This window comes from Caretta caretta, chromosome 5 (genome assembly GCF_965140235.1).
Source record: "Caretta caretta isolate rCarCar2 chromosome 5, rCarCar1.hap1, whole genome shotgun sequence".
Taxonomy (NCBI): Eukaryota; Metazoa; Chordata; order Testudines; family Cheloniidae; genus Caretta; species Caretta caretta.
This window is the reverse complement of record NC_134210.1, coordinates 122646554-122666085: the sequence shown is the minus strand read 5'-3', so window position 1 is coordinate 122666085 and position 19532 is coordinate 122646554. Positions and strand designations below refer to the sequence as shown.

At 45.6% G+C, this 19532-nt stretch overlaps 1 protein-coding gene across 10 annotated transcripts in view; it reads left to right on the top strand.

The window, feature by feature from the left end:
* PALM2AKAP2 (PALM2 and AKAP2 fusion) overlaps positions 1-19532 on the top strand; it is a 388058-nt gene that overhangs the window by 356445 nt on the left and 12081 nt on the right. For 8 of the 10 annotated variants that reach the window (XM_048849551.2, XM_048849555.2, XM_048849552.2 and 5 more), the window contains 2 exons: positions 13517-13695; positions 17238-17276. The exons of 1 other annotated variant lie outside the window; for it this stretch is intronic. In XM_048849551.2, the coding sequence (XP_048705508.2) occupies positions 13517-13695; positions 17238-17276 (218 nt within the window). The remainder of the gene's footprint in view (positions 1-13516; positions 13696-17237; positions 17277-19532) is intronic. One more of the 10 variants, XM_048849553.2, reaches the window with a different exon arrangement.

Genomic DNA, 19532 nt, shown 5'->3' with positions numbered 1-19532 from the left:
TATAATGTTTAAGGACCTGAAAGGTTTCTTGAGTCTTCCCCCTGCCACCTAACCTCCAGGTTTTTTTCTGCTTGCATTTTACCATGGAAATAGAAGATCTATCAAATCTGGTTTTGCTGGAGAGCTTCACATGGGGGAGGGGTCTTGATAGATATATATTATGAGCTCCTTCACCTTAACTGACAAGGTGTGTATTGGGTGTTGGACTTGAGTATTAAAAGTAAACAAAGTTCTTAATAGAATGACTAAAAATACCTTCCTGTCTCAGTGACTCGTCTTTCGCTCTCTTGTTTCTTGTTGTGGTAATTGCACTAGTGTTCCCGTTTTTAATGGTTAAAAGCAATAGAAAATCTCCCTCCCTGCCCCCACTTCTCCAGAACAAAAACAAACTCAAAGGCCTTCTTCATACAGCATAAAAAAAGAAAGAAATGACACAAGCTCAATTTTTTTTTCTTTGCAGGTTGTCTTTATGGCTATAGACCTCTGTATTCTAACTGTCTCGTTAACAGAGATCCTAAGGGAGAAATGTTTCATTAAAGTTACAGGAAGATGTAAATGTTGATCCAGATTCTGTTTTCCTTTCCACTGATGGAATCAGAAGCAAGAAACTTGAAAAGAGTTTGGAGGGCCAATTCCCAGTATGGGGGGATTCTCATTTGAGGAGCCCATTACCAGGGTCCCTGTTCCCCTGGAAGTCAATGGTGGACTTCAACAGGAGTTGGGTTTAGATTGCACTCCTGTAGCGAATCCAGATGTGAACCATATCCATAACATAAATAGCTAACAATTATTTTTGTTTCCTTTATGTAAAGAGTGTGGCTTTGGTCTGTGTTTCTTGCAGAAAAAATGTGCCAGATGTTGGTAACTTCTTTGAAGTGCTATTATTATCCCAAAAAACAATACGGAGAGGAAGCTCCATAAATTGAACCAAATAGAATATTTTGCCCTATGACACTCCAGGGTTTGTTATCGCATGTGCTAAAATGTGGGACCAGATCCTCGACTGGTGTCAATTGTCCTCACTCTGTTTGCTCCAAAGGAGCTATGACAGTTTATACCAGCAGAGGATCTTGCCCATTAATTTTAAAGACTCAACAAAGATTCTGAGGTTTTAAGGCAGCCGGGACCATTAAATCCTCTGGTCTTATATCCTGCATAGCATAGGCCATAGAATTTCATTCAGTTACCCCTGTAGTGATCTCAGTAACTTGTTTGACTAACCTATATCAAAGACTATGATAACACCACACACGATAAGACATGTTGGCCCCTGCCTTGAAGAACCGCTGTGGTTTCAGCTCCAGGTGGGAGAAAGGCGGTTGGAGCTGGTTGCATTTCCTTTGTAAGGTATCAGACGGATAGTCGTGTTAGTCTGGATCTGTAAAAGTGGCAAAGAGTCTTGTGGCACCTTATAGACTAACAGACGTATTGGAGCATAAGCTTTCCGACGAAGTGGACTCTTTGCCGCTATTTCATTTGTAAGTAATTTTGGGAAGACTGCTGAATCTAATATTTATTTGAATAGTGCAGCTGGAAAAGTGTGTGTTTCTCTTACTCTTATTTTTCCAGGCAACAAATACTTACCCTGTTTTTAATGTTGAGATGCCAAATATAAATCATATTTTTATGGGAAGATGACATTTATATTTGGAATGAGCCAGTTTGGACAGGTTTCTCTAAGTGTGTCTTAGCACTGAAAGTTCAAGAAAGATCTCGGGTCCTTTGGCACAGCCCGCGTTGCTCGATCAGGCCTCTGTTATAGGCGGCATTGCTGGGAATAGATGGTTCCTTGGGGGCAGTTAATCCACCCCAATGCATAAGCATCTCCCCAAACAAAGATATGAAAAGAACTCTGGCAAAATCGCATTGAAAGGCACATGATCAGCTGTATTTTAACCAGCATGGACTGAATCCTCAGCTGGTATAAATCAGCATAGCGCACTTGATGTTGGTGTTTCAGGATGAATCCCAACAGGTCATCCTAGTTTTTCTTGCCCTCTTAGCCCACAGACTCAAGATGCTGTCATCGGTTTTTTGCAATCTTGGGAGAAGCAGCATAAAATCCAGTGAGTACCTGGTATAATAATGTAATATGCTTGCAGCATAGAGTTCCTTCTACCAGGTCTAGCTGGATAAATTTCCTAGTTGGTATGTACAGCATGCTGGGAGGGTGGGGGGGGGACAATATATATTGACAGTGGATTTTCCATGGTCTCTCTGTTGTACAGCAGGTAGAAGTGAAAGGGGTTTTACATTTAATTTTACACAATATCTGGCAGAGGAAATAGGAAACACATTTGCATTCTGTGTCGTTCTCCTCAGAAGTTGCAAACTCACTACTTTACTGGCTGGAAACTTACTTATCTCGATCAGTGATTCTCAACTTGTTTATCATTGTTGGCTGTTACGTGGGCCACACGCTGAGAACCACTGAGGCCCCCCCCCGAAAGCCCCTCTACAATCCCTTATGTCTAGCCCCCCTGCCCGAGTGGGGCCAGGAGCAGAGCCCTGGGCCGGACAGCCGGGGAACGGACAGACACATACACACACCCCCACACACCACCCCCTGTGCGGAGTCGGATGGCCGTAGCCTGACCCCAGGACCCCACTGGGTGGGGCTGAGCAGCCAGACCCTGGGACCCCGAGGCACAGGGCCAGGCAGCCGGACCCGTACCTTGCAACGCTGGCCAGGTAGCCAGCAGCTGGACCCAGACCCCACCGCCTGGGGCCAGGCAGCCGGACCTTGGCAGCTGGACTTGGACCCCACGCCTGGGGCCAGGCAGCCAGACCCTGGGACCCCACTGCGAGGGCCTGGGCAGCCCGCAACCAGACTTGAACCTCTCTCCCCTCCAACGAGGGGCCAGGCAGCTGGACCCGATCCCTGGAGCTGAGCCCCACCTAAAACCTGGGGGTGCTGCAGCACCCCGGCAAATCTCTTAATTCCAGTACCTCTCCCTCTCCAAACCTACCCACAGACTCACTCTCTCCTGCCCCTGAGGTACTCACCAGCCCCCTGCTGGCAGCAGCGCTCCTGCAGGCTGCCTTACTCTCCCCCTACACCAAGCCTGCCCCCGCCAGACCAGCGTGGCAAATTTTGAATTTTTTTTTTAAGCACACAGCTGGGCTGCAGCTGTGTGCTAATTGGGCCACAGGTTGAGAACTGCTGATCTAGATTAACATAGTCATTTTTGAAAGAGTGCACTATTGCTTTTCACTTCATTTTCCATGAAAATTGTCTTCGTTAGATTGTAAATTCTTTGTAGGTTCTTTATGGACCCTAAGATACGTTTGGGTCTTGAGTAAATAACAAACATCTTGATTGAAGCACTCTTGTTGAAACAACAGCCTTGCCTCTTGCTCACCTACGCTCTAAGTCTTATAATGTTTGGGGAGGCGGGGAGCTTGGGTGATCTAAATCAGGTTTTAAATGCCTTGGACCATTTACACTTAGGCCACTTTATACCACTTTAACAGTGTAAAGAGGCCTGAAAAGTGGGAGTCAATGTAACTTACACTGGCAGAATGATGCAAATAGGCCTTAGTGTAAATTAGAATCAGGCCCTGCACATTCCTGAACTAAAGCAGACGTGCCAAACCCGCGAAAAAAACGCAGAAATTGGGCTTATTTTTGGTTTAAGTGGCTTGTGAGTTGCTTGTTGGCTAGTTTTTGGCTTGTTGCTTGTTGTGGCTTGTTGCTTCCTTTTTTTTGATCGGCTCCCGGCAAGCAGGGGCAAGGGGAGGAGAGAGTCAGGGGTGTACAGCAGGCCCACCACCATCCCAGACTGCAGGCCGGGGGGATCTAGTCACAAAGAGTGTTGGGGTTCTTAGGGATTGGCTTGTTTTGGCCTTGTTTTGAAATGGGATTAGCTTGATTTTTGGCTTATTGTGAAAGTCAGGGTCCTTATTTACTGCGTGAAAGTTGGCAACTGTGAATGAAAGGCATATAACCCAGGCGAGGTGAGCTCAGACCTTCGCCCTTCTACAATGCTGTCAACTCTTACAATACCTGGGGTGAAATCCTGGCCTCATTGAAGTAGAGGTTTTTTTGCCATTGGCTTAGGTGGAGCAGATCTTCAGCTGAGGTGGTTTTTTGAAAGCCCCAGCTCCTTGAGTCATATGATTATAAAAGAAGTTCACCTTTTTTTGTAAAGGTCACAGCTTTGACCTCTGAAGGAACAACAGGAAAATGAAAAGAACCCCGACATTTTTATAAAAGCTCATGATGTTTAACCCATCTCATGATACTGCAGAGCCTGACTCACGATTTTTCGATGCTTGGGATTGGCAATACTGCTTCCAGGAATGATATATGAAGTTGCATGCAGCTAATTTGGGTGAGGTCCTGTTTCCACTGCAGGGGCCTCTTTGTAAAATAAGGGGCCTGGTGTTCTTAATCCAAATAGACCCCCACCCCCGTACCACCATGTCCCACTCCCCACCCCAGAGGTGGCTGCATTTCATTGGTGCTGGATGCATGCAGCTTGTGTAGCATTATGGACTCCCTCAGGTTGAAGGTGCAATTTCAAAAAAAAAAAAACTTTCTATAAATTAAAGAAGTCACTCTTCACTTTACCCTGCCTCCTCTCCAAAGTATGTTGCTCCTCCTTTTGAAGGGCACCAGCAGCAGTGCCAGGGTCGCTCCCCAAAAAGCACTAGCAAATCATACAACATCATATAGGCTGTGACCCAGAAATGCAGGCCATGCCCCAACTGTGCTCTGGATTGGATGCTGAGCTTTGAAACTCTGGTTTGTGTTGTTACAAGATAATTGCTTTCTGCATCTTTCACACCTTTCTTATGAGCATCATTGTAAATGTACATTCCTTTCTCTGACCTTGACCATGCTGTCCATAGAAGGATATGGGTATTCGAGCTGTCAAATAATTAAATGAGTCACAAGGTTTTATTCTGCCAGGGCTTTTGTACAACTTTTAGTGAGAAAGCTGATTAGAGCAAAACCATCTCTGTGTACCAGATGTTTCATCAGTGATTATGGGAAATCCCTAACAGGATGTGACTGATGCCTCATGGTAATCATAGCTTTCCCTAAGCTGCCATTTATGTTCCTTGTTGATGTTCACGAGGCAGAAAGCAAGTTGTATCTTTCTCCCTTGGATGCAAAAACTCAGCTATATCTGATGTGCAGGGCCGACTCTAGGCACCAGCAAAACAAGCAGGTGCTTGGGGCGACACATTTCTAGGAGTGACATTCTGGCGCCGGCCATGCCACCCCTAGAAATGTGCCCCCAGCTCGCCTCCGCTCCACCTCCACCTGCTCCCCACTCCCTCCCAGGTTTGCCTCTTGAAACGGCAAGCCTGGGAGGCGGGGGGGGGAAGCCGAGCAGCGGCGCGTGGAGGCGGCGGCGGGGTGGAGCAGAGGTGAGCTGGGGCGGGGAGCGGTTCCTCTACCCCCCCCACTACTTCCTGTGCTCCCCCCACCCTTGCTCACCTCTGCTCCTCCTGCTCCCCTGAACGCGCTGCCTCTCCCTGGCCGGAGAGGGGGGAGACGCGGAGCGGCGGTAGGTTCAGGGGAGCAGGAGGAGCGGAGGTGAGCTAGGGCGGAGGGTTGCGGGGGCAGGAGGGAGCCGCAGGAAGCAATGGGGGGGGGGAATGCAGTATGCCTGGGGGAGGAGGCGGGTCCAGGGATTTGGGGAAGGGGCGGAGTTGAGGTGGGGGGCACAAAAAAAAAGCAGGGGCGACCAAAATTTTTTTTTGTTTGGGGTGGCAAAAATCCAAGAGCCGGCCCAGCTGGTGTTAAACACCTTTCTTTTTGTGAATTCCCTTGCTAATTAATCCTCCTTAGAAATGAACTGCAAAGACTGTTTTTAACTTGTTTGGAAGATTTCAGTACAGAATGAAAACCCAAGTCTATGACTGTTGGTTTTAAATGCTAATGATGATTGTACTTTCACTAAATATGAGATAATTACTTCCCTAAAGTGTTGAGAAATCTGAGCTTGGGAACTTTTCTTTGCCAGGGAAACAGCCATCACAGCTACCATAAGCCTACATAGAAAAACCACTTCACTCTAAAACCTCTTTTTCTCTCTCTCCCCTCCCCCCCACTTTTTTCCCCTCAGATAAATTACTGTCCAGCTGACATTTCTCAATTTCACTCTCACACCAAAGATTAATTTGGAGGCAAGGGAAGGGGGGAAGTCTCAACAAAACTGGATGAGTCATTTTATTATTAGTGCAAGCGTGGGGCAGGGAAGATCAGGAGCCAAAATATACATCCCTTCAAAAAGAAAGGGAGATGCATTTTTTTCATACATGCATAACTCAAAAATGAGGGCTCAACTGCAGCTGTCCCAGCTGTGGTGTTTGGCCAGGTGCTAGGGATCGGATGCAGTCAGAATGCTGCAGATTGCACTTCTAGGTATTTCTGAGGCCCTGGGTGTGGTGCAGTCATTTACTCCAGTTCAAAGAATAAGAAAGGAGGATGGTAACTGTCTATTAACTGTTGGCAAATTTGCCTTTTTAATGGCAACCACAATCCATGAGGAAAACTGATTCAAAAGAAGCAAAAAAAAAAAAAAAAAAAAAAATCCTGCAACAAGCCGTTTTGTTGAAATAGCTTCTGTTGAAATGGTTTTCCTCGTGTGTAACGGTTACTGTAAAACAAGACAACAGCTTCTATGCAGTTAATACAGCTGTTTCCTGTATGTACACACACACACATGCACCCGCCCTCCCACACTTAGTATCTCAGGTGTTATTGTTTGGTGGCTGTTGGTAGCTGCAGCCTTCCTAATGGTGGCTACTGAATTTGTCTCAAGTGCCAATTCTATCTGTGGAGTTTCTCCTCGGCCTTCCTTTCATTCCTCACTATTTCACAGCACGCCCGCTGGGTGCACACAGTGCACTTAAAATGGAAGAGAGAATTTTCCTGTTTGTGAAGGAGTGTATTACCCCTTTAAGGGACAGGCTGGGGTTGCAATCAAGGAGGCCCCACTCCACCCTAGAGGTGGGCTATATAAACCTGAAGAGGATGCTTGCTGAGAGGGAAGTAGAAGACACACAGGCTGCAGTGGGTAGTGGTGGTTTTCTCTCAGGCTCTAGGAGACCAACCTAACCAAAGGCTTTGGACTGTGGACTTTTGTGGGAGCTGAACAAGGGCTCTAGGGCCAGGACCATATGAGCTGTAATTGCTTCTGTAATTGTCCTGGAGCCTTGTTAAAAGAGGATATGCTATTTTCTTAGTGTGTATTGGCTTCTTCTTTCACCTGGGCTGTTAAAGCAAACCTCTTGCCACCCCAAGCAGGGGGAATTAAGGTGAGAACAATTACACCACCACATGAGACCACAAGGGTTGTGCGCAGGGACTGCCCACACCTTTACACTGTCAAATAACATGGCAAATTCTGGGACTTACAGAAGCAAAGTAAAGTGCATTAAGGCCCTGATCCTTCCCTTTAAAGTCAATACAGTTCTGGTTGCCCCATGTCAACAAAGATATATTCGAACTGGAAAAAGTGCAGAGAAGGACAATAAAAATAATTAGGAGTATGGAACAGCTGCCATATGAGGGGGAATTAAAAAGACTGGGACTGTTCATCTTAGAAAAGAGAGGACTGAGGGCGGTTATGACAGAGGTCTCTAAAATCATGAATGGGATGGAGAAAGTGAACAAGGAAGTGCTGTTTAGCCCTTCATATAACACAAGAACCAGGGTCAACCAAGGAAATGAATAGGCAGCAGGTTTAAAACAAACAGAAGGAAGTATTTCTTGACATACCACACAGTAAACCTGTGGAACTCTTTGCCAGAGGATGTTGTGAATGTCAAAAGTAGAACTGGGTTCAAAAAGAACTAGACAAATTCATGGAGAACAGTTCCATCAATGGCTATCAGCCAAGATGGTCAGGCATGCAACCCCATGATCTGGGTGTCCCTAAATCTCTGATTGTCAGATGCTGGGACTGGATGAGGGAGGGTGACTTGATAATTGCCCTGTTCTGTTCATTCCTTCGGAAGGATCTGGTATCAGCCACTGTCAGAACACAGGATACTGGGCTAGATGGACCATTGGTTTGACCCTGTATGGCCGTTCTTATCACCTTATGTTTCTAATGGGAGCTTTGCTGTTGATTTCAGTGAGTGTAGGTTCAAGCCCTAAGGCCCTGGGACAAGTGTGACAGCTACTACTACAGGAATAACTATTTCAGTTCAGATTTGGAATGCAGCAGGTGAACCACAGTTAAGGTGGGAGTCATGGGATGAGGCCAACAGAGAAACCATGGCCAGAGATGGGACAGGGAGGACTCGTCGCTTGGAACCAAACTCCATAGAGTAGTGAAGAGCTTAGGAGCAGACTTGCGTAGGCTGCACAATGAAACCCTTTCAGCACTGTCGACTCGGAGCACACTCAGTGGGGCGTATGACCCAGTCAGTTGTCCTGCTGTTGTTCACACATGGGGAACCCTCATCTGCTGGGACAACAGCACTGCACTGTCTCCAAAGGCATCCCACATTATATAAGGCAGATAGGGACCATCGTAAGGCTACGATTTAGTCACAGGTATTTTTAATAAAAGTCATGCACAGGTCACAGGCAGTAAACAAAAATTCACGGCCCGTGACCTCTCCATGACTTATACTAAAAATACCTGTGTTTTAAATCTTGAGGTGGGGAGAGTGCTGGGGGGAGACGATATGGGAGGGGCTCCCAGGGCCAGTAACACCAGCTGCTGGGGGCCATGGACTGCAGCTGGCTGGCCAGGGACTGGAGCTGCTCCGGCAGACCAGGGACCGCTGCCTAGGACACTTGAGCAGCGGCTGGTGTTGCTGGCCCCAGAGCCAGCTGAGTGGGCGGCCCTGAGATCAGCCACACTGGCCCCCACAGAAGTCACGGAGGTCGTGGAAAGTCACAGAATCCGTGACTTCTGCAGGGACCATAACCATGAGTCACGGACTTGGTCTCAGAGGAGAGGTTTGTAGCTGTGAAAGGAAGGGACACTCTCCCTCAGCATCAGGGTAAGGATCTGCAGCCATTGAACACAGCTGGCTTTGTGCTGCAGACCAAGGCAGGGGCAGAATTTGGTTAAGGGCTTGTCTACACTACAGCACCCAGCTGCAGTACTATAGCACTGTAGCGTAGACAAGACACTTGCTACAGCGACGGGAGGCATTCATGTGTTTACAGGGGAGACGTGACACCCTGCCTCCCTAAACTACACTGGTCTCCAATAGCACTGCCAATGGTCAGGTTCTGTCAGCATTATCATCATCAGTCCTGGTTTTCAGAAGTTTATAATGTGGCTGACAGTATTTGCTCCTGGTAGAAACAGTGCGGATAATCTCATCCTGCATCTTATTTCTGTTGTCCGGTTTTCATTGTTAAAGGCTATATCGAAGTTAAACAATTTGTCCCGTGTTAAGTCATGTGAGGGAAAATATAGGCCGGAAACATTACTGATCTAAAAGATATTAGACCAGAGATCCACTGTTGTGAGGTGATTGCTTTTGGTGCTTTGGAAATAATTTTTTTTATGTTTGGGACAGTGTCAACTTGAACTTTATTTTTAAATTGACTAATTTCAACAGAGTCCTGTTTGTCACAGGACACCCTTGAAATAGTTTATCCTGGTTTAATATACCGAATATATTGCTTCCCTGTTTCTAAGGGCCTTCTCAGCAAGGGAGAGTGGATGGGGCTAGGAGCAGCAGAATGTAATTTGCTTGGGCCCCACCTTGGTGCCCCACCCTCCCACTCTTCTGTGCACTCGCACTGACTGACCTCTTTAGCAGCACTATTGAGGAGTAAGGCATCCTGGCTCCTAAACTCCTCCCTGGGACCTGCAGAGGAATCCCAGGGAGCGAAGAACCCAAACACCTGCTGCTCCACCCTCTGGGCTCCCTAATCCTGTGAGGGAAGATGAGGGCAATCCAATCTTCTGTTGCTCACCACTGTCGAGGGTTGGGGAGGGAAGAACAGTTCCCTGATCCCAGAGGAGAACCAGAGAGGGGAGAGGGCTCCTTCACCAAGGCTCACATTTCTCCCCAGAGCCATGCAGAGGTTTGGAGACTGATGAAAGGGTCTCTCAGCTCCTAATGCCCCTTGGCTTGGCACAGGCGTCCCAGGAAACATCCTACTAGTACCAAACTTGGAAGGAACAGCAATTCTGTTGTGTCAGCTGAGTACCCTCCTATGGGCCCTGGAAGAGCATATATGAGAGCTTCCCCCACCCTCCAAAGAGTGCGTGAGACAGGAAGCGCAGCTGCCCAGAGACTGAAATGAGAGGGGGAGAGAAATCATTTTCCAGTAACTTCCTTCAGTTCCAGGAATCTGGGGGTCAGCTATCATCACAGCCACCGCTGAACCGCAGCATATTTTCCTGTTGACAAGACCAAGAAACATAACTCTGAAGAGAGGGGTTTATCATGGTTGCTCTCTGCCCTTTCTTGATGGCCTTCCAAAGGAGGCATTATGGGTTTTCGGGAATACAATATATATTCAAAGGGAGATATGTCAAGGCTGCGATTTGGATAGCAATTTTGCATGCACCCTGAGTGCTTGATCCCATTTCCCTTGAAGGCAGTGGGAGTTCTGCCATGGGAGCAGGAGCAAGCTCATAACCTTTAACTCCCAGTCTCTTCATTGGCTCACCCGTGTTTCTTGTCTGGGAGCAAGATTCCTGTCCATTTTACTTTGCAGCCTTTACACAAGAACTGAACATGTCACGCGAGCGCTAGCTGGCAACCCAGGCCCATGTGTCAGCAAATACCTTTGTTCTGGTTTGTTATTGTCGGGTCACAAGCAGTGCACACTTTCTGGATTTCTTGGATTGCTTTTTAAAAAGACTGGAAAAGCTACTGTGTGACCTTGGCAAGTCTCTGCACCTCTTTGTCTCAGTCTCCCCATCTAGAATACGGGAATAATGATGATACTGCAGTGAAATGTACATGTAACAGTACACTTTCCTGGACGGACTCCTAGTGGCAATATAGGAATTTATTATTTGTATTATCGTAGCACCTTGGAGCCCTGGTAATGGACCAGGACCCCATTGTGCTAGGCGCTGTACAAACACAGAACAAAAAGACTGTCCCTGCCCCAAAGAGCTTACCATGTAAGAATAAAATAAGAGACAGCAGATGAATGCAGACAACATTCTGCAAGGAAACAAATAGACAGTGGTAACAGCAGACCAGCGGCCTAACTGTTGTCAAGATTTGTGTAGGCATCACTGCAAAGGAGAGTTTTAAGGAGGGATTTGAAGGAGAAAACTGAAGTGGCTTTGCGGATGTTTATGGAGGGCTCCTTGCAAGGGAGGGGCAGGCCCACCTGGATGGGGAATACCTGGAGATGTTTCTTTTGTTTAATTCTGATCAGATCCCCAAAGCCTCCACCTTGCAGGGTTTTCCAGCAGGCGGAGAGATTGAGATTGTTTGGGGGTGGAAGGAGCCGCTTTCAGTTATGAGCATTTTGTACAGCTCTGAGGGTTTGCTAAGGTGACGGCGTGTTTATGCCTGATGGAGAAATCACAAAAGGCCTTGTTGGGAACACTGAGGGCCTGATTCATCCCTGCAGAACACGTGTGTGCCCAAGAGACTTACACCAGCATTCAAATGCAATGGGGAAATCAAGCCCTGAACCTTTAACTTTTAACACAGACCCGATTTTCCATTAGTTCCGTCAGTTGTTGAGAGTTGCTTTTATTCTCTTCTTTTGGACAGCCCTAGCCCTAGCTAACACATACTGTTGTACCAGAGAGTGCAGCACCCACAGGGCCTCATGCTGAGCTCTGTTATGTTGGGACAAATCCGTGATGTCTGTGGAGTTACTCAAGATGAGACTCTGATCCCGTGGCATAGAAAATCCCACAACCCTCAGAGACCCTTTGCCATTTCTAGGGACATTCCAGTAGGTTTGGGGGTGGAGTTTCCAGATGATTCTCAGTATTTGTAAATTTAAGCCAGACTTGTAACATTGTATCTATCAATGTTGTTGGGTTTTTCCACCTTGGGTCAGAAATGAAACAAGCCCAGCAAGGGGATTTCTTGTTAAAGGTGTCTGTGGGCTTTGCTCAGAGTTCACTTCTTTCTTTAAAAAGAAAGCCTATAGATTCTAAACAGCATGCATTGATTTGCTGTGTGGGACCTCTGGTGGCCGCAGCTTTCCATGACTTGTTGTGTGAGTTACTCGCTTTTTGATTTGTCTCAGCAAAGGAACAACTGAAAATCCATTCGCAGTCCTTCTAATTAACCCCATTTGTTTCTGTGTGTGGTTTTGTTTTAAAGACCCTCCGCATCTAGGGGAAAGTTAGTGTGACTTTGTTTCTACATTTCCTTTTCCCACTGTAGCTGATTATATTTAGATTTAAACAGAAGAATTCTCCTTTATTTGTTTTGCTTCCTGTAAAAGGGGCCTCCCTCTTCTTGTGCCCTGAAGTCCTTATTTCCAAGCTCTTCAGTTTCCTCACCTGAGGCTTGCAGTCATGGTCCTCGTCCTTTCAGATGAGAAGGGCTAGACAGTGCTTCCTCCAAGCCTGTTGACACTACCCTTCAATCAGCCAGAGGAGTCGCTGCCTGGTGACATAAGATACAACCTCTCTTCCCAGGAGACCTCCCAGCATCTGCCAGCCTGGAGAATGAAAGCCTCAGGTCCGCAGCTGAATCAGGGGGAAAGGGGGGGGGGGGTGTCTCACAGTATACAGAGCAGTTGCAATAGTCTCCTTGTATGATCAGTCTTCCCCATGTGCCTGCTTTGTACACAGTTCTCCAGCTAGGGTAGTTAAGTCATGAGCATGTTGCCTAGTGAGCAAGCGGTCCTGTCAGAACTACAGCCTGAATTCATCCTGGCTCCCAGTCTTTTCATCTAACCAGTGGACATGGGGTTCACAAATTCTTCCATTGCCTGGATTACATCTTAATTGAGAGCGTGTTTCACAGATCACCTTCCCCTCCCACTCACAATCCCATGGTTGCATGGGAAAGAAATACTAGGAAATATATCTAAGGTATTTTTATCTCTTTTCATGCAATTTAGCAGCTGGAAACAAGAAGGAGCCAGAACCATGTAACTGGACAGCCCTTGTGCTCCGTGGAACACAGTTTGGGACCCTCTGCACTGTGACACTGTGCAGTTTTTTGAGTGTCTGATTCAATAAAAACAAGTCCAGCAATTTCCATAAGCTTTCACGTATGTCCAGAGCACAGAAATGAGACATTGGGGTCGGGGGCAGAGGGGTGATTCTAGTAATGAGCAGTGGTAGGGTAGATATGTATATATGTCACTTGACAGCTTTGCTAGATGTTATGAAATAAGATCACTTAAATGTTTGTGCAAGTCTGGTCCGGGAGGGGGAAAAGGAGGAACTTGAAATTCACTTTGGCCGTGTTTGTTTCGATACATTATTTTATAGACTACGTTTCAGAATTTCTCTCTGTTCAGTCCACACTGGATATATTGCTCCAACTCGTTCCTTTGCAACGCGTTCCCCCTTTGTGTCTTCAGTTGGAAACTACTTGGGAATCTGTCCATTTAGAAAGGGGTCCCTTCCTGTCGTTTCAGGGAAGATAGAGAAGATCAGGCCTCCTCCATCCCCGACAACAGAAGGTCCCCTCTCCCAGTCTGACTTACTGCCTGACGAGGCTGCAGGATCCCAGAGGCCCAAGAATTTGATGCAGACCCTCATGGAGGATTATGAAACACACAAAACTAAGAGGCGTGAGAGGATGGATGACAGCAGTGTAAGTACACTCTTCCCTTCCCCTCTTCAGTGTGTGTTTCACTCCAGGCAGATTGCTGGGGTTGATAGGACAACATCTGGCCTCTTAAAGATCAAGTGTTCCGTTGACAGTGACTCGCTGAGTGCCTTAAAGATGTTTAAAAAATTTTTAAAAAACAAAACACTCCAGTATCAGTTTATCTGAAGGGGGGGAAATCAATACATCATAGTGGCAATCCTATAATAATAAACTATGCCTGGTTGCCCTCTGTGATCACAGGTGAATTCACTGTTCACTGAAAGCCTGCAGTGAACTACATAACTGCAGTATGAGCCTTATTGCTCATATTTGTGCACTACAAGTATTCACCCAGCACTCATTAGACTCCCAAAGTCCTATCCCAGTACACTCTGGGTTCAGTGTAAGACCTAGGATGGATTTCCTGAGGACAATATCCTCTTGGGTTGCTCCAGGATCTGGTTAGGAACTTGTGGAATGGGATCCTGGACTTACAGTGGACGGAATGCTGTTTCCCATTGAGTCTGGTCTGTTCTTTCCTACAAGCAGAAAGGGGAAATGGACAAAAATTCTGCTCTGAGTTCTTCATGTAGGTACCTTCAAGCTTTTGAACTGCTAACATTAATGTTCAGATGGTCATCAGAGTAAGGAAATGGATATGAATTTCACAGCTAATGACTGTCAGATGCTACAGTAAGCAAACTGTTCTCCCATCATTACACTGGGACTTTACAAAGGTGACTGTTGTGAGTATAAATGCTGTGTGCATCGGACAGACGGGTAGTATAAACCCTTACATGTATATGATTGTTATTAGTGGTTACTATTGGCCATTGTTGTTTTTTATTTGCTCTAGCACCCACAATGTGCCAGACTCTTTCAAAACACTTAAGAAAAACAATCCCAATCCAAGTAGTTCATAGTCGAAGGAAACCACTTTCTAAGCACTTCCGCTAGAGGTACAACCCTGTTAAGACTATAGTCTTTAAAGTTTACACTGAGAACAGTAGCCCACAGAATATGCTGAGTTTTAATCTATGGTGTTTAACATTATATCAACAGTGTATGAGACTTCAGATTAGAAACTGTGAAATGTAAAAGGATCCCACTCCATGTTTGGTTGTAAGTTAATGCAAAGTAGAAGAGTGGGTTTGAAATGCAGACAGATGTTAGGGTCTGAGCCTGCTCCCACTGAAGTCAATGATAAAACTGCCATTGATTTCTATGAAGCAGGATCAAGCCCGTAAGCAGGCTTCCCCTGTAGGAAGCGAGCGTATTCTCAGCTCACCTGCTTCCGTGGACTTCATCTGACACAAGAAACTTTGCTAACTTGGCTTGTTGCCTTTCTACAGTGAGGACGTGTCTCAAGAATGAGTTACTCACCAGTGTCCTCTGCCTCTTTCAGAAGAGGTGACTGTCCAGTGGGCTGGATCCCCCTGGGTGCAAGTGGATAGTTTTCATTAGGTGGTGTTAGGATTTCCCCCTTGTGTATATTGCTATGCTAGTGCCTGTTGAATGATGCTATCAGACCTTTCATTCAAGAGATTTGGGACCTCATTCTTCTCTCACTTTCTCTGGGTATAAACCAGGAGTAACTTCATTAAAGTTAGTGAAGTAAAACCAGCATAAGGGAGAGGAGAGTCAGTCCTTACGTGGCCTTAATAACTGCGGAGTTTGTTTCCATCAGCCTTTTTGCTTTAGATCTTGGAATTGTTCAGAAGTTGCTTTGCTAAGAGATAAAGACGGACTGCACGCTCAGCATACCCTTTTCCTTGTAGCACTGGTGAGTGCAGGTGACTTACCAAGCAATGGCTTGTGACTGGAGTTCTTTGTTGCAGTCATTACATTGTTCCCTGCTGTATGTGGTTCACCATGTGGCTACTGCTCTCGTAGAGATGTCATTATGCTGAGGGCCAGACTCTCTGTTCAGTTACACCAGTGCATCTCCGTTGAAGTCAGTGGGGTTGTGCGGGTGCCTTCTCGAAAAGAAGTTGGCCAAGATTGTTTGTCTGTGTTTGAAATGCGCTTCTGTGTCTTGACTGAGAACTTTGTTCCAAATGAAGAGCATCACGCCATAGAAACAGAACTCTGGGTATCATGGCAGCTCAGTGATGATAACACTATTAAAAGCCTCTGATAATTAGAATGTTTACTGCCATACAGTTAGCATCATCAAACAAATTGTGCACCAGATCCTCCACTGGGATAAATTGATGTAGCTCCATTGAAGTTAAAGGAGCTACACCGATTGACCCCCCCCACTAAAAGTCTGGCTCAGTTTTATTTTCGTTTTCATGTTCTGGAAGCTCATCTGGAGCCGAATTTTTTTTTTTAAATGTATTTATGTTCCCCTTTCTGCTTGTCTAAAATCCTATCAAAGGGCTCTGTTTGTAAGACCAGAATGAGCCTCCCCTAAACAGCTGGAATGTTTTTTTTCTCCTCCCTATATTTTCCTTTTCCCTTGTGTAAACTACTTCTGAAGGGGGGGAATAAGAAATTACAAGATAAAGATGTAGCTTTGCCATGCTAAGCTTGCAATCCTTAGTTAGAGACCATATTTTATGTGCCAGGCTAAGCAATAATTATTTAAACAACCACTAGTTCTGATTTGTCAGCAGAGGCCTTTAAAATGCAGTTTCAGGCAAAAGAAAGTAATCTCTGGATCTAATTACATACGAGAGCAAATAACTGAACCATTTTCAAGTGTCCACAATATACTGAAAAAAGCATAAATAACAGGCAAACAGGCAGCTGCCATTTTGAAAATCTGATCGTGTAGAGCAGGCCTCTGGCTCGGCTCACCATGTGAATACAAGGAAAATGAGAGACTTTCTAACTGGTTGGAAGATAAGTTCTTTTGGGTCAAATGCTCCTTTCTGCTGGTTAACACAGAAGGGAGCAAAGCTGAACAGACTCCAGTCCCAGTCCTACAAACACTAACATATGGAGTAGCCACCCTCAGATTTAGATGGGACTATTTGTGTGCTTAAAATTGAACACATGCATAAATCCTGCAGCACGTAATAAATAACAGGAAAGTTGGTGTTTGCAGGATCAGGGCGTTGGGTGCGCCCTGCTCCAGTGACACAAGAAGGCGCTTTGTTTTGCTCTCATTTCAGTGCGCTGTTCCTCAACATGGCAGCTCCTGTAGGCATTGTCAGCTTTTGTCCTTCATAGTCGGCTTTGCCAATGGCCAAATCCAGTGTATTTGCCATTTGAAAGACTTCGCTGCATAAGGGGAGAAAACGTTATTCTCTTTCTCTAGCTGTGTCTTCCAAAGAAGAAGCCACTGGGCGGGAGACGATGGGAAGAGGGTACCTGATTCTCTGCTAAGCAGCAAGACTGAAATAGTTTGACCAGTAAGAGTAAACGTGATGGCAACTGGCTAAGCAACTTCATTTAAAAACAAATACATTAAAAAACTAACCTTTTAAACAGGTCCAAACTGCTTCAAGTTCTGGTTCCAGTTTTTTTGTTTTGTTTTTTGTTTCCAACTTCAACACGTCTGTCCAATGTACTAATGCTGGTCTTTTCCTTTCCACCAGTACACCTCTAAATTACTGTCTAACAAGGTTACTTCCGAGGTACTTTTCAACTGCTTATCTTTGCTTTCTCTTGCATGGTCATTCCAAATGCACGTTGTTTCAGTTTGCATTTCCATGCTACGTGTCAGTGCTGTTTCACATCAAAATAGGGGTGAGGATGTGTATGGGGGTGTGACCGGGGCCTCAGGGGAGCCAACTGAGGTCACTCAATTGGGGTGAACTGCAAAGAATGGGGCAGACAATCCCAAAAGCTGGTAGATATTCCAATACTTAGATTTACCAAGCCAGCACAAAACAGCTTCTGTAATACTTCACTGGTTACCCAGAAGCCAACAACAGAGTTCCCTTAAAGTAACCCAGCCTCAGGCCTCCACCCAGATACCCAAGTCAAGTATGATGAAGATTACTGAAAATATTATTCATCATAAAAAGTTCTACCAATCCCAGAGGATCGGACACATTACCTGCCAGGTTAATGAATATTCCAGATCTTACCCAAATACACGTTACAGCCAATTCTTATAAACTAAACTAAAATGTATTAGAAAAGAGAGAGAGAGCATTGGTTAAAAGATCAGTATACACACAGACATGAGTACAGTTCTGAGATTCAAATTCATAGCAGAGATGGTGAGCTTTGTAGTTGCAAAGAGTTCTTTCAGAATTGAGTCCACAGGATATAGTCCAATGTTTGTATTCAGGGTGGTCCAGTCAGCACTGGGATCTCAGTCCTTATGACTTAGGCTTCCCCTGCATGAAGCCTCAAACAGATCCGAGATGACAGGACCAGGATCCAAGTCCTTTTTATAGAGTCTCAGGCCTTCTTGTGACAGCTCGGAGTCCCTCTAGGAGGAATAGACACTCATTTCCTAAGCGGTAATTATCCACCCAGATCCACGTAAGGCAATTGCCTGTTTTTACACCATTCACAGATGATTGGCTATACATTTCAAAGAGAGATGAATACAGGGATATCCTAGGTTTGCAGTTCATTTAAATGTAAAGAATTTCTTTTGATCTCTGCATTAACAGAAAACAGCATAGATAGGGACTGTTGATTACATTAAGAAAAGGAGTACTTGTGGCACTTGTGAGTACTTGTGTACTCCTTTTCTTTTTACGAATACAGACTAACACGGCTGTTACTCTGAAACCTGTTGATTACATTGTTGATCTCTACCCATATATATGTAAATACACAAAAACACAAACATTGTCTCCCCGTATGTTTTTAAGGGTTGAATTTGAATCATTCATCCTGCAGGATGCTTAACCCTTTCTGGTCATGCGTCACAGGGGGATAGTCTCTCTTATCCATCATCAAAACTTTTTTTCCTTATCCTTGGATTCTAATTCGACATTGGTGAGGCCTCATCTGGAGTACTGTGTCCAGTTTTGGGCCCCACACTTCAAGAAGGATGTGGATAAATTGGAGAGAGTCCAGCGAAGGGCAACAAAAATGATTAGGGGTCTGGAACACATGAGTTATGAGGAGAGGCTGAGGGAGCTGGGATTGTTTAGCCTGCAGAAGAGAAGAATGAGGGGGGATTTGATAGCTGCTTTCAACTACCTGAAAGGGGGTTCCAAAGAGGATGGCTCTAGACTGTTCTCAATGGTAGCAGATGACAGAACGAGGAGTAATGGTCTCAAGCTGCAGTGGGGGAGGTTTAGATTGGATATTAGGAAAAACTTTTTCACTAAGAGGGTGGTGAAACACTGGAATGCGTTACCTAGGGAGGTGGTAGAATCTCCTTCCTTAGAGGTTTTTAAGGTCAGGCTTGACAAAGCCCTGGCTGGGATGATTTAACTGGGAATTGGTCCTGCTTTGAGCAGGGGGTTGGACTAGATGACCTTCTGGGGTCCCTTCCAACCCTTATATTCTATGATTCTATGAATTACAATTTTTGGAGTGATGAAGATTGTGATTAGAGGGAAGGCACCAAACCAAAACCCGGGATGGGAACTTTCCTGAGCGTTGGGCGAGTTAGCATCCAGATTCAGATCTGACCTTCCCAGATGAAACCCTCTGTAATGGGTAAATATAAAACCTCGGATCCAAACATCCCCAACCTTTGAGGAGTTATGGACCCAGATCCAAATATTATGATTCCTGCGCATCTCTAGTGATAGTGTCTTCAATAATATCTACATTTGTACAAAGGATAAACACACTGACCTCTCCCTCTTTGACAGCATAGCTTCAAATCCCAATTCCAAGTCACAAAGGAGTTTGGTGACTTCATCCGTGGCCGCATCCATGTCCCTCTACTGGGTAGTTTGTTCCACATCACAGTG